Source organism: Phasianus colchicus, chromosome 1, assembly GCF_987193195.1.
Source record: "Phasianus colchicus chromosome 1, bPhaCol1.hap1.1, whole genome shotgun sequence".
NCBI classification, from domain to species: Eukaryota; Metazoa; Chordata; class Aves; order Galliformes; family Phasianidae; genus Phasianus; species Phasianus colchicus.
The window spans coordinates 78,970,640-78,987,325 of NC_143436.1; the positions used below are offsets into that span (position 1 = coordinate 78,970,640).

The 16,686-nt window shown below is 42.4% G+C and overlaps 1 protein-coding gene across 2 annotated transcripts; it reads right to left on the reverse strand.

The window, feature by feature from the left end:
* Window positions 1–7,318: 7,318 nt before the first annotated feature.
* Window positions 7,319–16,639, reverse strand: MIX23 (mitochondrial matrix import factor 23). Of its 2 annotated transcripts, XM_031610296.2 has the most exons (5): window positions 16,490–16,638; window positions 15,531–15,656; window positions 14,878–15,024; window positions 11,004–11,063; window positions 7,325–7,596 (listed from the first exon to the last, which is right to left on the reverse strand). In XM_031610296.2, exons 1-5 carry the CDS (start codon window positions 16,538–16,540, stop codon window positions 7,546–7,548), a joined length of 435 nt encoding a protein of 144 aa, XP_031466156.1. In that variant the 5' UTR covers window positions 16,541–16,638; the 3' UTR covers window positions 7,325–7,545. The 2 variants fall into 2 exon arrangements, with proteins under 2 accessions (XP_031466157.1, XP_031466156.1); XM_031610297.2 differs by lacking the exon at window positions 11,004–11,063 and having other exon boundaries at window positions 7,319–7,596; window positions 16,490–16,639.
* Between the last annotated feature and the right edge of the window lie 47 nt (window positions 16,640–16,686).

The following is a 16,686-nucleotide window of genomic DNA, read 5'->3' on the forward strand; positions in this document are numbered from 1 at the left end:
TGCACTGGGAGTTAAAATGTTAATGCTCTAGTTCCAGGTACCTGTCCCAGAAAAGAAGAACAACTACATTCCCCAGAAGTCTGTTCACTGTGCTGTTATCATTTCTGCAGATATAAGGCCTTGGAAGGTCTTCTGACCTTTCTCTTCTTCGTCAGGCTCTCCTCGCTGCTGCTCAACCAGACTGCACATCTCAGCTCGGTGTTATGGTGAGGCCTATCCACCTTTTGGACGCTCTCTCTCATTATATTTGATATTGATAGCTTCAATTCTAATTATATTATACTGTGTTATCTTGTATTCCAATACCATTATTATATACCATAATACGTATACCAGTAAATTAGTTTCTCCTCAGATCATTGCTGCTGTTTTTAATTATTTTGGGGTCCCCTGTTTCCCTTTTCCAGAGGAGTGGATTCGCGAAATCCCTCTGCCCTGCTAGTCATGGAACCAGGCCGAACTAGCTGCTAAACTGTTGACAGCAACCTTCATCTAAACCTCTCATAAAGCTCTGGATGTAATGAAGCAGTATTTGGAACACTGCCTTGAAAGGAACAGCTATCCTTGCAGAACATTTATGAGCTTCCTTGTGTCACCGTTGTTTTAAACACGTTTGACATTGCATATAATTCCAGGGTATGCCTAGCACTTGCAGAGATTGCAGTTTCTTTTCACACAGGTGCACTGCTGTTAACTGGAAGAGCAGCGCTACTATTCTTTCTGGCCTTAAAGATGTGTAGCATTTTGCAGTATATGCTATTCAACTTTTGAAGAAGAAAATCTTTGCAGCTTGAGGGCTACTACTCTCTGGTCTCATGTAAGCAATTTTAAGTAATAAACACAAATTGTAGTCAATAAAAGTACCAGTAGAGAAACAAAACAGAAACAAACAAGAAATGTGTTTATGAGTTATTTCTAAACAAGAAATGAAGCCAGCTCTAAATATATGACTGGGACGCCTAAGTGAGTAGATCAGTCTTGTTTCACAATATTAAGACAAGATTGACCATGACTGAACAAACACGGTCTGCACCAAATTTCAAGAGCTGTAAAAAGAGAACAGCTCTTCATCTACCATCTGATGATTCAGCTGGCATCATCACAAGAAAAACAGTCTCAACTTTAAACGTGTTGTTCTGAAAATAAAAAGGTTTCCCCTCCTGATACTGACCCTGAATTCAAGAAATTTCTGAAATCGGACATCAACTATAAAAATGAACAGAAATCTGAACTTCGGCACCAGGAAATTCTTTGTCTCAGCCCATGGTAGCAAAAGCCTCCTCCCTCACACTGTTTCAAGATAATCAAGCTACAACCTTAAAAACTTTCTGTAAAGAGATCAGCTATTTCACCAGTCTTGAGTGCCTAAGGGCTATAGAAGACAACAGCACTGAGTGTCAGAAAAAATTCTTTCTTTTTATTTCACAACAGGAGGTAAGAAGCATACATGGGAGAGGGCTTTCTAATCTACTTGGATCTGCCCACCTATACCGAGTATTTCCCAACAATGGCCCATTACAGGGGCAAGCATGAGGAACAGAACAGACTGAGTAGGTTAAAATGCTTTTAACTACGTTAAAATGCTTTAAACTACGGAAAGAGATGAAATTCAGGTACTTGTTGGGTCCAGTTTTTTTGATGTATACATGACATCAAGAAGCCAAGTAATTTTGTGATTACCTTGATGGTAAAATTGAAGGATTCCAGAATGGAAGGAGTTCACTAGACACAAAATATTTTATCTGTACCTGTCTAGTATGGCCTCTAACTCACACCAGTGCCACTTATGTACCATTGCAAAACTTCCCATGGAAACAAATCCAGGTACAAGTTCTTGGGTAACCCCATTATCAGGACAAGCTGAGGGATGTAAGGGTGGAGCACAGACCTACTATAAAGGACAAGAAAGTTACTGGTGTATGGCAAGCTGAACATGAGCCCAAAAGTTGTCCTTGTAGCCCAGAAAGCCAACCATATCATAGCACCATAGAAACATAGAATGGTTTGGACTGGAAGGGACCTTTAAGATTATCTAGTTCCAACCCCCTGTGATAGTCAAGGATACCTCTCTGTGAGAATCCTTCTTTGTTTTTTTGGGCTCAAAGATGCTTCCTGAGGTATTTCTTGTGATAAGACTATGATTGATTTATTGAGGAGGCAAGTGATGGGTGCTATCATGTGACAATCGACATCACTTTGTGGACATTTGAAAGCACCTTTCTCCAGAGCTGCATGCCTCCAGAAGAGAGTGCTCAGGAGTGTTTACTGGCTGAAGATCTGGCCCGTGACTAAATAGCTTCAGCTTGGTATGGGAAAACTGGGGAATGATACCATTGTGTCCTGTGGAAAACAGGAGGCAGGTGGGCATCCCTGCTCCCTCTTACCTGCTGGCAAGGCCCGGAAGATGGGACAAAGGAGTTTCTGATGAGATCCCAGAGCCAGAAGCTGCCACTCCAAGGAGAGTTGACTCAACCACTTTGGATTTGAGCTGCCACTCCAAAGAGAGCTGACTTGACCACTTTGGACTTATAAATAAGTTGGTACTACCATTGAAAAGGGGCCATCATTGCTGTGGTCAACATCATCATCAACAGAACAACAACGCCCGACGACCCACCACTACTGAAGATCAATGGCTGAACTACGAACCACGCTGGATCCATGGTGGTGACTATCTCCCTCTTGCTTCCTATAAAGACTCCTTGCTTCTTCTTTCCTATCTTTTCTATCACTCTCTTTCCCTTCCCCATTACCCTAATTCATAATAGTGTCCATCCTCCCCTTCCCCATCTCCCTGATTAAGATTTGTAATAAACTGGTTGGACCAACATTTGAACCATTGTTTCTTAATCTCATGCCAGGTATACAGATATTAAAAAGAACCTCTTCTCCCTCCTATAAATTGGAGCAAGACATTTATTTAATGGAGTAATCAAAGCAGGATACCTGCTGTGAGAGTGTTGTCCTTCCAGATACAGTTTGAAACCTCTTCTGTGTGTACCTGTCTGTGACATTTTTGAAAATTTAGACGTGAGTCCTTCTCCAGGAAGACTGCTCCATATTCTGAATCTTTACTATTTATGTTATACCTCTCGGGGACGTATTTTGAATATTTGCATATAGTTTAATACATGCCTCCTCGAGAAGACCTCTCTGCTTTTGTCTTGTAACTGAAGTGCAAAATTTGAACCTTTTTTGTGTGCACCTCTTGGGGAAGTGATATTTTGTGACTTAAAAGTGTGTGCCTCTCCCAGAAGTTTATTTAACTTTACTGAAACCTAGAAAGTGTTGCTTTAGCTTCTTTGCATTTCTGTGCTCCCCACAAAGAAAGGGAGGAGTGGTTTGAGCGGTGTGCACCTCCTGGAGTTTCAAGGAGTAAACTGAAGTGTGTCATGTAACTTAGGTGTGGTGTTTGCAGTTTTTAGTCATATTGAAACCTAAAAGGTGTTGTTTTAGCCTCTTGCCTTTGTGTACACCCCTCAACAAAAGGGAGGCGTGATTGGAGCATTTGCATTTGTGTAGGTGTGGTGTACCTCCCTGGGAGCCTTTTGCACTGATGCTTTTCAGTGTCACACCAGTCCAGGAGTTCCATCCAAAACATGGTTGTTGGAAAGCGCCTATGTTTTGATAAGAGATATGTGTGTTTCTGGGATTACTCCTCTTGCATGGTTTACACTGTGGGGTATCCTGCACACACTATCCTGTGAAATGTTCTGTAGACTGTAACAATACTTGAACTTGCCAAACTAGTATTTATATCTCTCAGCATTTGAATTGCTTTGGAAATGCTCACATGAAGAGTTCTCATAACACTAAATCATCTTAGAAAACATTACATGGCAAGTCCACATACTGTCAAATTGGACTAGATACGTTTTTGGTGAATTAACTGAAGTGTAATATTGTATGGCTATTCATTAACACCACAAGCTCTACTGAAGAATTCCCATCTGGATCCTGGCTTACACTGGGAGTTCCTGGGTGGGGAAAGTGGCTGACACAAATACCTCTATTTGTTTTACTTATTTATTTATTATTATTGGTTATTGTTAAATGTATGATTATTGCCAAACGTACGGTTGTCTCTTTTCACTCTCTACTATTTATTCATTATGTAACATTCGTGTCACCACTCCCGAAGAGTCACTGGGAGGTGTCTGTGGCAAATTGAATGACTCTAATTGTTGTCTGAAAATTGAATGATAACGAAAAAGTTGTTAAACAAATTGCCCATGGGTCAAACGTATCCTATTTTATCTACTGTGCGCTGTTGCAACTCTTACGTTTGTACCTTGTATGATTCCATGTTTCATCCAACTTATACAACGTGTTGTATCCTCCATGTACAGAGCTGGGGCTGTTCAGCCTGGAGAAGAGAAGACTCTGAAGTGACCTAATAGTGGCTTTTCAGTATCTAAAGGAGGACGTAAGAAGGAAGGAGACAGACTCCAGCAGGGTCTGCTTGACAGGACAAGGGTTATGGTTTCAAACTGAAAGAGGGGAGATTTAGATTGGACACACAGAAGAAATTTTGTCCCGTAAGGGCAGGGAGGCTCTGGAAAAAGATTGCCCAGAGAGGTGCTGGGAGCCCCCTTGTGGGAATAAGGTGACATTTCTTTCTGGCTCAGACTCTGTAACAACTCCATACAGAACTGTAACATTGTGAATTCTTTCTCTCATTGGTTAAGAGATGGATTTACAAGTAACCGGCTACTGGAGACAAAACTGCAACAATCTCGTGAAGGCCTCAGAACAAAAACTGTACTGTAACACTCTTCTGAAAGTTACAGAACAAACACAGGTTTCACACAAGCACAGTGGAGAAGCCAGGTTAGCCCTCTTGCTTAAGGTGCTCTTGGGTCCTACTCCACCTATGACCCTCCACAATCACCACACAAAGGGAGAACTGGTTCAATATGCACACAGCATGTAGTACCAGACTCTTCTGCCTGGCAATAGCTTCTGGTCCAAGTGGAAGAGATCATATTGCATAAAAGGAATTGCCAACCCTGCAGCCAATGGTGCTTGCCCCACCATATCCTCAATCACCTCAGAAGAAGGAACACACACCCCCAGGACATTACAGTATCTGCCATGGTGACTTGCTTTTCTTTCCTTTTTTCTCTCCTTCCTTCTTTTTCTTCTCTCGCTCACTCATCTTTTAATAAAGGCACACCACTGCTCAATCACCACTTGACTCTGTTCTGAGTCTTAACTTAGAGGGCTGTGATCAGTGTAATGAACCACAAGCTGCTTTGGCTTGTAACACCTATCCTTGGAGACATTCAAGGTCAGCCTGGATGGGGCTCTGAGCAAGCTGATGTAACTGTAGGTATTCCTGTTCATTGCAGGGGAGTTGAACTAGATGACCTTTAAAGGTCCCTCCCAAATCAAATGATTCTGATTCTTTAAGACAGCAAAGCCTTTTTCTCCTTCCCCATGCCCCAAAGCATGACATGCAATTCCAGGCACTCACCTTCGTTCCAGTGAGTTCAGCAACCAGATTCAAGCAGCCACTGATCCATATGATTTGCCATATACTGTAAGATAATCCTCTGTGCTCAGAGTAAACCAAATAGAGTAATTCAGCTTTCTAGTACAACCCTCTGTAAACAAAAGGGGTGTTTGGGACATAAAAGCTTTCTTGAGTTTCAAAAGTTTTTCCACATAAGGGCTTATTCAAATCTACTTTCTTGGCTCTTTATTTAAATGAATGGTTACAGTAGAACAGTAATTAATTCTTCAGAGGTACTGAGGGCTGTTAGTTAGGGTAGTATGGTTAGGTCATGGTTGGACTCGATGATCTTTAAGGTCTTTTCTAACCAGAGTGATTCTATGATGTCACCTGCGTAGACACTGACAGAAGTTCATACTGTATGAGTGGTTTAAATGGATTGCAGTTCTAAATTTAGACCCTAAAGAGAACAAAGATTTTAGGACCTTACATTAAGATCTGGTATTAGAGAACTAACTTCAAAATCCAAACCACTTGCTCTCACTATCTGATCAGTGGAGCATCTCCTATGGAAATTATGTTACTAGCAACTTGGCCCACAGTTCTGAGCAGTACTTGATTTCTAGTTTGTTTTAATAATCAAGAATAAGCTACTATAGGAATGTAACAGTTGAAGAACATTTTTTCTTCTTTTAGACTTGAAGTATTTTCATTGTTTTTCTGCAAGAGTGAAATGAGAGCTGGCAACCAGAGTGAAGTTCTGCTTAGAGCAGTTGCAGTACCTTGTGGGGAATGCAGGTCAAGGTTTTTCAGCATTAAGAGTTCATATCCTCAAAGAATTGGGGCAGATTGCTGCCTCATTCCCAAAGAAAAGTGGAAATGAGTGACATCACAACTACCCTGCTACTCCAAAACAAAGGCCACCATCAATCTAAGTCTCTACTGGACATAGGACCATAAAAGAGATTATACTGCATAGAACCCTGCCAGATTTCTGTGACAATGTATACTCCTCCAGCTACGTCCTGTTCCCCATATATGCAAAGCTTTTAAGGACATGAGAGTTCACAGCCATTTCAGTGGCATAACTGAATTCCAAAGCATTTGCAAGATAGAATCTGCATTTTATGGCTCTGGTCAAGACCTATTTCTAGCTGTAACAGAAGAGCTGGTAACAAAGTGGACCTTGTTATTTGACAGTCAGACATATAGAGATAGTAAAAACTAGATATATGATTGCAGCAATTTCATTTTCCTCACATTTACCCTGTTTTAAATGATGTTTCCACTGCTGCCTTGCCACAGGAATGCTGCATTTAAAGCTTTCTAAACACAACACTGTGGCCAGCTTCAGCAGTATCAGGCACACACTGCTATTCCCTCCTCTCAGATACAACTCACCTAAAGAATTAATTTTAAGGGCTCAGAAGAACGGATGGAATACAGACACTGGAGAGTTATCTGTCAGCTTCCTGAATGCTGTTCAAAAGACCACACAGATGCTGCCTGTCAGCAAAGGGGGAACAATGGCAAAATTGTGTCCACATTCAAATTTTGAAACAACGTCACTGGAGTTCAGTAGTTCAAAACAATGCTGGGAGCTTCTTGCTTTGATGTGCGCTGAACCCGCAGTTTATCATTCTGCAATTTTTATATTCTTTTGAATTTTTGTAAACTACTCACACAAACACACCATGCTCACTTATCTTTTACTGTGCACTGATTCTAAGAGAATCTCCTTCTCCCTGTTCTGAGCTGGGATTTTGCTTCTTCCTTTGTTTTTCTTTACTTTGTCTTCCCCTCTACGACATCTGCAGTTTGAGAAGTTCAAGAAAAATGCCATTTTCACATTCAATTTGAAAATTATTTTAATACTATAAAACTCATTTTTCCACATATTTTGTACAAAAGAGGAGTTTTCTCTTAATTATAGGAGAATTATTTAAACCTTGAGATTCCAGCTAAGTAGGTCCAAAATAAAGCAAGACTGGGTTATCCTGGTTCTGCAAGGCCCAAGTATGGCTTGCCCAAGGTCTCTTTCCAGTTTGGCTCTCATGATTGTGGACCACCTTGATGGAAAGTACTTCACATCATTGACTCTTCGGAGGCTTGTAATGAATTCGGCAACGCTCATTAAATACCTGAGACAACAAAACAGAAGAGCAAAAGCAAATCAGTCTTTGTCAGACCTACTTCAGGTAACAGTTCCTTCTTGCTACAGCCAGCTCAAGGCACCCAGCACCATGGTATCAATAAATGGCACTTACCAGCCCATCTGTCTCCACTTGCTTTCTCTGCTGGCTTTACTAAATCCAAAGTGTGCAGCTCAGTGCTGGGGAACTGCACAGCACTAACAGTATCCCCCCTCAGATAAGGCACTTATCATCCTTGTGGTCTGTCTACGTCAAAGACACTGAACTTTCTGGCTAATTGGTTGGTAGGAGGTTTTTTTGTTTGTTATGGTTTTAAAGAGGGAGGGAAATGATGAGTGAAAAGATCCTGATCAGCTGTGTTCTCTGAAGTTCACTGCAGTGTTCCAATCTTGGCATCAGATTCTACTCTTTCCTGAGCAAATGCGTTGTATATAGTGATAAGAGACAAAGAGAGGTGCAAGTGTTCTTGGAAGCCGTGCCCTTACTTTAAGTTATTTGGCTGCAGGTGGTGCTGTTGCCAGCATTCCATGCAAAGGGCAAACTGCTCTCACTTCATTTACCTTTGGCACCTTCTATGGATAAAATTTGGGACACAGAACTAGAGATTGAAGATCACTTTACTTTAGCTCAAGCGGCAGAGCTCAGCAAGCAGTCTGCTTACCCTAACAAGTAAGTATATCTACATAAGTATGACTATAACAAATACAGCAGTCTGAATCAAAAGCATAACATGCAGATTCAAAAAGTTGTCAAAGAATTTAATTATTTACCATTTTAGCACCAAACTTTGACCAGTGCATGTCCTGAAAAGTGGCACCAGCACCACCTAGCACCACATCAAGGCAATGGCAGTTACTAAGCCACTGTTGGCACCCATGTGAGAGCACATTTTGCCAAGCTAAACTGGTCCTCCTCTGATACAAATTGTCTTTGATCTTTAGGATGTCAAATTTTGTGAAGTCTCCCCCAGGCTTCACGTGCAATGTGAAGGGTCTTTAAATTTGAGGAAGTTATGCATCATTTTATATAAATATGTTAATCTAGTATAGAATTAGACAATTCTGCAATTGGTCTCCTTATTCAGCATGCAGAACCAACAGCTACTTCAGTAAAAGTGAAGTTTGCAGCATGCCTTACAGCATCAATTTAAGTAATCCTCAACTTCGCTTCAAATTTACTTTAAGAAGCAGAATACATACTGTAAACTGATTCATAATAGAGAAAACATGACAACTCTGATGCAATTTCTTCCAAATGCATGCAAAGCCTGTCCCATTCAATTACCACATGCAGTGGGCACCTCTGGAAGGTGTGTAAAGATCTGAGATCAGGGAATCAATAGAAGGAAACTGTAGAAATTAAAAGCCACACAAGTCTCCCATTAGAAACATTTTCATACTAAGTAAATTGCACCATTTTTCTCCAAGTCATTCTATGGCATATATGCCTTAAAGAGTACTGGAAATGTAGTCTAAACTGCTGTAAGGGAGGTTCTCTCACATCAAATAACATTCCAAAACCATTTCACCTTCCAACACACTATCATGCAATCTTTTAAAGCATATTTAACAGCAACTCTGAAGCCCATGGAAAATCAATATTGCAATCTTACTAACACTGTCTCCTACTTTTAGAGCATCTACCCATACACCCCAGGGTGTTATTCAGTCCACTTAATTCCTGTAGCCTACCTGCGAAGTGTTACTGTTGTTTTTCACATAGGAAAAAGCACTCAAGGTACCATAAACTTAATGTTGCCAGGTAAAGTTTGATTTTGCTGTCTTTCATGTATTAATACAAAACACTGCAAAAACGAACTCTCATGTAGAGGTGGTGCAGAGAGATTAATGTCATTGTCTTGTTTTGGAAGTCAGTTACTTGCTTGGTATCAGCCAAACAGATCTCCACCACATGCACTGCTATAAAGCAGCATTTTTGTGCATCTCACCATTGCTATAGCTACCCAGAGTAAGTATCTCAAAATAACTGTTTCTTAATCACATATTTCCAGTTTGCAGTGGCCAGGGTTAATGTAAATCCATGAGGGTATTTTTCAACCAAAAGTCTGCAACACTAAAAAAGAGCAGAGGTTCTCACCTGCACTCCAATAATCATTGCCATATAACAAGTGGTATTAAATCCATAGCTTTGACTGAATCTAATTCCATCGGTGGAGTATTTTCACAGCTGAATGAGACCTCAGCTAAGCCTGCACTCAGAGGGATGTGACAGTATAGCTGGAGATAAAACCCAGGCAGACATTTCTCTTCAAGTCCTTCTCTAAACACTTGCAGGCTGAAATCTCTCTGCACCATGTGCATACCTCACCACTTTTCAACGAAACATTCTCCATTCCCAGGAAAAGTCAGGCATTTCTGTCACTAATAAAATGACATAACCTAAAATAACCTAATGTAGCTACTAGAAATCATTGGTATTAGTGCTAAGTTTGGTGCCAACTCCGGGTTTTGGTATAGAGATACTGGAGGAGAAATAGGCATTTCTCCCCATAACCAACCCTAAGCCCTTTAATAATAAAATCGCCAGTGCTGTTTCCATGAAACATTTGCCACTGGTGTTGTTATGGTACTTCTGCCACTGGTGTAGTTATGGTACTTCTTAGTCACATTCAAGCAGGCTCAAAACTAATTAAGCTTAAGGGCATGACTAACTAATTAAGGGCATGATAAGCTTTTCTAAACAGTACAGAGACTGAGTGGGAAAACATGTAAACACTCATTTGTTTAGCTTCCATCCAGCTCTATTATGGTAATGATTTCCAAGAATACAGAAGACATGAAGTCGTATTCCATTTATCCTGATGAAACCTAGAACTAAAATCCTAAAGCTGAGATTAAGGGAGTGGGGCCATCAATCCAGAAGGTGACACCAGAAAACAACAGCAGGACTGCTCTTCACACTAGGATCATCCATCCAGGCCTGCAGAAACTCTGTCAGAAAGAGGTTTAACTTCTACAACCGCATCCTCGTCCAGCCTCTGCTCAGAAGCATGACTGGCACCAGAGCCATGACTGAAAAGCTCATCCCTGTGGCACCAGAAGAGGCCCAGTCAAGCTTTTCAGACAGGCTACCACAGACAAGTCTACCAAGCCCCTAGCCACTGAGCAAAGCTGAGAAGGAGATCTATTATGGGAAGCATTCTACAGTCCTTCTTCCCCACTATATCAGCCTCATTTCTTTCCTCCACAGTGCCTCTGAAAAGCCCTGAAATCTGACTGAAAACCCTGAAATGACTGACCTGAAACACTTGCCCCAGCACTGCCCTCACTGTTCCTAGTTAGCCTGCTTCATAAAACATTTGTCCCACAGCTCCAGGGCAGGACAGCTCAAACCCATAGCACAGAGCTACATCGCTTTCTAAAATGACTGAGTACCTTCCAGCTTCTGTCATTTACCACTTCTTCAACATTCAGCTCCGACTGCATCAATTTCAACTGTAGAAAATAACAGACAAAGAAAGAAGTTATTGTCAAGACATTCCTTGCAGCTATCAGTATTCACCACTTCTGCAACTTCTGTGACAAAAACCCAATATGAGGTGCAAACTGAAGTTAATCATCCTGCAAGCCTGGTCCTTGCATTCAGTCAATGCTTTGGGCAGGCTAGGGAAGTCTGCAGTGGGCACCCTGAAAGCAGAAGTTACTACTGGTTACTAATCCATTCTTAAATATTGCCTGTCAAGATTTGATAGAACGAACTGATCAGCCTTAATGGCTCCACAGACAAAAATTACTTATGGTTGAATGGCCCTCAGCACAAGGGATAGCAGCGCTACACTTAGCTTGCAGCCTTGAGTTCTCAGTCTTCCACATGTCAAACAAGATAGCTAGCAACAGAATTAGGGGGAAATCACAGATTCCTGATTTAGGATTAAGATCAAGACATCCCTTCTGCTTCTTTTGCCATCTATTGGTGCACTGACCAAAAAATGGTCTACAAGAACAGATCGTATACATTTATGGTCTTTGAACCATAAAATATTACGATATTTGATCATAGTTGGACAAACTAGGTTTACACAGGAAGAGCTCTGAAATATCACAATAAGCAGTTCCAGAGCACTCATTCAATACAAGAGAAGCGTAAGAATCTCTGTTTCAGCCCCATTAGTAACTCCATGAAGCATATGTGACAGCTGCATTCAGATGACCTGTGGTAATTTGGCCCCTCCACAAGTTCCAGAAGCAAAAGAAGGGATATAAGAGTCCATTTGTCAGTCACACCCACAGTTAGGATTTATTTTTCTTGGATTTTTAGACTCCAGAATGAATCAACTTAAAATATGTAGTTCCAGTCAGAGAGTTGGTGAACAGGTGCAAATCAAGACAGCAATCTTATCCAAAACAAGAAAACCTCCAAGCAGGACATCTAGACATGTACAGCTTACACAGGTGTTGGATGAGCTTTTGCCTACTCAATAGGATGTCAAACCATTTGAAATAATAACACAGCATTAGCTGGGTGATCAGATGACCATAACTAGGCTCTATAATACCTCTGCTGAGAAGAGGTATCTACTGTATCAAGGAAGAATTTTCCCTGCTGGAATATATGAATAGGTTTACAATCATCTTTGACACCAAGCCCAAGCAAAACTACCATTTCAGTATTTTGCTTAGAGATGCAGATCCAAACAGCAATGCAATAGTGTTAATCAACAAGGCTATAAAGGTGGTTTGTGTTGGGTTGTTTTGCTGCTGTTTTTTTCTTTCTAAAATAGATTCTAACATTAAGCCCAACTAACTCACTCAATAAAACTAATACTCAAGCTATGTTTTGGACTTCCAGAATTAACTTGGTTGGCTATTTTGAAATTTCATATAAGAGAACTATGATAACAACAATAATCAAATGATTTTTTTACGTAAGTGGACTAAAAGAATCAGTTGCTAGACCTGCACAGCTCCAAGGATGTTTTTTTTTTAAATCAGTAACCTAGAAGTAGTAATCTTGCATAAAGTCCCCCGATTTGTACCATTAGCAGTATGAGAGAAGCACAAATAATAAAGAGTAAAATAGATCTGTACTGCAACCAAACAAAAATTTGAAAGGCATAGTCTTAAAATAGGAAATGTACTGTCAAGAGAAATTGCCTAAGTTCCAAGAAAAAGAAAAAAAAACAAAACTGAACTCCTGGAGAAGGAAAGGAAAAAGGGAGAAGTGGGAGGAGGGGGAAAAAAAAAAGTGTAAATCTGAGGTCATCTGACCAAAGGATTTCTGAGATGTTTACAAATTATGGATTGTCTTTAATATTTGAAATCACCCATAGTTATTAAATGATATCACTGCAACCTTCTTACTGGTTTCAATGATAAGCTCAGAAACTAAGTGATTTAAGGAATTGACTGCAAATGAACTTACAGAAAATTCTAAGCTATTATACTAGTTTCCCCAAAGTATCACAGAATCATAAAATGACCAAGGTTGGAAGAGATCTCCAAGATCATCCAGTCCAACCATCCACCTATCACCAACATTTCCCCACTAAACCATGTCCCTTAGTACAACAGCTATATGTTCCTTGAACACCTCCAGGGACAACAATTCAATCACCTCTCTGGGCAGCCCATTCCAGTGCCTGACCACTCTTTTGGAGAAATTTTTCTTAGCACCCAAACTGAACCTCTCTTGGCACAACCTGAAGCCATTCTTTCTCATCCTATCGCTAGTCACACGGGAGAAGAGGCTGACCCCCACCTCACCACAACCTCTCAGGTAGCTGTAGTGAGAGAGAAGTTCTCTCCTGAGCCTCCTCTACTCCAGACTAAACAGTCCCAATTCCCTCAGCCTCTCCTCTCTTAAGACCTGTGTTCCAGATCCTTCATCAGTTTCATTGTCCTTCCCTGGACATACTCCAGGGCCTCCATGTCTTTCTCATAGTGAGGGAGCCAAAACAGAACATCGTACTTGAGGTGCAGCCTCACCAGAGCTGAGTACAGGGGGACAAGTAATGTGGATGCTCTGTAAGTTAGACTTTAAGTGCAAAACCACTTGCCTGACACTTGGTTCTTCAAACACGAGTTCACATCAGAGCACTTCTCCAAAAGCATATGTCAAACAGTTCATTCAATGCCTGGAAACATCAAATGATGGACACCGAACCCTTGAGTTCCAGTCATCCCTCCAGGAAGTTCTTTAATTATAAATGCATCAGTGTTTCGTTGCTCTGGAAAGAAATGCTCTTTCAAACTTCTGATATGCCATCTAGCTCACCTCTGTTGAAGTACACCTTCCATCCAGAGGCTACAAGATTGGGGTTTGCACATTACAATCCCTTGTGCAAATCCAGAAGTCTCTCTCACACAATCTAAACTAAATACTAATAACAACAACAACAAAAAATTGCTTAACTGGAATTCAAAGCTTCCTGGCAGCTCCTCAAAGTGGATAGGAACCTCAATTAATACAATGAATAAGAAAGATGCTTCTCAGGCTAATGACATAAAAGGATGGCTTTAAGGCAGCATAACTGTAGAGAGAAACTTAAAAAACACTTCATTATCTTCTAGTGATCATATCTTTGCACCCATAGCCACCACCTGCAGTTGCACTACTTTTCACAAGACTCAAAAAGACAAAAGGAACCTCCAGACAGATACTCTCCAGAAGAGAGTAAACAGTTACGTCCTACTAGGAGGTGTCTGTCAGCAAAGTTTAGAGTACATTGTGGAGAAGCACACGTTTTTCTAGGCATTTGGGTAATGGAATCTCAGAAGATATGCCATTTACAGGATAAAAGCAGTTCTGTTCTGCTCTTATGGTTCTCACAAATCCAGACAATAAGAACAGAGTACAACACTGCCTAAGCTGGGACTGTTCAGCCTGGAGAAGGCTTCAGTGTAGCATCTAAAGGGGGCTATAAGAAAGAAGGGGACAGCATCTGTTGTGGTAGGACAAAGGGAAATGGTTTCAAACTAAAAGAGGGCAGATTTAGATTGGACACAAGGAAAATATTTTTTTACAATAAGGACGGTGAAGCACTAGAACAGGTTGTCCAGAGATGCAGTGGATGCCGTGTCCCTGGAGACACTCGAAATCAGGGTGGACATCAACCTGACTGAGCTGTAGATATCCCTATTCATTGCAGGGGAGTTGGACTAGATGAGCTTTTAAAGATCTCTTCCAACTCAAACAATTCTATTCTGTGAAGTCAAGCTCCCCTTCATGTTCTCTCCACCAACGAGATCTTTCCAGGTGGGAAGACAACCTCTTACTTCTAAGTGACCCTTCAAGATCTCCACCACTCACCTTTGTCTGCTCTTTCCTGAGTTGCTTTAATAATGCTACATCGTCCTGTGCCTTTTCCCTCTCTTCTCTGAGAGTTTTCACTACACTGGAAGTCTGAGCAATGCAGTTTTTGATGATTCTCTCTCGGCTGGTGTGAGCTTCCATAAGCTGAGTGAGAAGAGGTTAAGTCATAAGTCGGTCAGACATCAAATTAAAAAAACTGTTACAAGTTTAAGAGAGACTTTCTGGAATCAAAGTATTACTATGCCTACAGAACTCCCTTTGTCTCTATAACCCATATGTTAGAAGCAACATTGCTTTAAGCAGTAGCTACCAACTGGATCTGATGGTAAAAGTCAAAGATACACATGCAGATGACATATGAACAAGTGTTTTTGAGCACCACAAAACTATGCTAGCACTCATTTCTCAAAGAAAGAAGCAAGCCATCTGGAAGTACATTTCAAAAGAATAGTACTACAGGATAAGCCAGTCTACAGTGTGATTTTAAAGCTTTTACACGCATGTGGAGAGAAGTCAAGCACGCCAGCTATGAATACATTAAAGCATGATTTATCAAGTCAGCCTCTTCCTTAGAAACTGAGGTTCTCCACTTTAGTAGCACATCATAAAATCTCAGAAAGTGAGCAGAAGTTAAAGGAACAGAGACTTACAGATTGGTAGAGCTCTTTACATGTCTGGCTGGCGTCAACTTTCCCTACAAAGGAGGCCGTAGGAATTGTAGTGTTTAATTCATGAACGATTCTGTCATCGATCGTCCTCATCACCCTGAGCAACTCCTGTATTAAATAAAAACAAATTAAAAAAAAAAAATTGTTTAACCCAAAAGAGCTGTACAGAAAAAAAAAACCACCCTTCAGTGTTTTAATAGAAATTAAGGTTTATCTTCAGAAATGGGGGGAAGGGGAGGGAACAAACACACAAGGAAGCCACAGTTTCGATGTGCTTGGTGCAAAACAATCGGTTTCCTTAGCAGGAAAGCCAGCGGGAGACAAGTGGGCTAATGCAAAGAAGAGAAAACCCGACGAAGGCAGCCCCAGCGCCGCACAGCAGCAGGGTCACGCTCGCTGAGGACAGTCACCTCAGGAGGCAGGGCAGAGCTGTCGCAGCCCGCTCTCGGAGCCCCACAGGCACAGCAGGGGTGAAGAAAACGGGAAGCCGGCGCCAGGCTGCAGCCCCTTAGGGGCCCCCTTGGAAGATGCAGGCCTCTCGGAGGGCTCACGGCATTACCGAGCAGCACCGGCAGACCGCGCCGAGCCACCACACTCCGGAACAGCCCACGGGCTCCCACACGTGCCGCTTCTGCACGCAGCCTTACTCCATGAAGCCGCGCAGCCCGGTCACGTTTAACGAAGAGCCCGATCCCACGGCGGGCGGGGCAGCGCGGGGGCACTCAGCTCCCGGCTGCGCGACCGGGAAGGCCGGAGCCTCCGTGCGCACCGTGAGAGCGGTACTGAAGGGCGGGAGGGCGGAACGAGGACCTCGGGGGCGCCGAGGGCACGGCGGCCGGGCGGTCCCGCAGCGCCACAGCCGCCCGCAGCCCCCGCACCGCCCCGCAGGGTCTGCATCGCCGCCCCGCCGCCCCGCAGCGCGCTCCCCTCGGCGCCGCTACCTGGAACTCAGCGAAGTCCTCGCAGCTCACCGCGCTGCTGGGCGCCGCCATACTGGAAAGGCCGAGGGCGCGGCGGCGGCCAATCGGACGGGAAAGGCGGGGCGAAGCGGGGCCGGGCGGGCCCTGCTTGGGGCGGGGGGGGGGGGTCCGGAGCTGGCGGGCACACCGAGCCCGGAGGTCGCCGTCGAGCTGCGGGA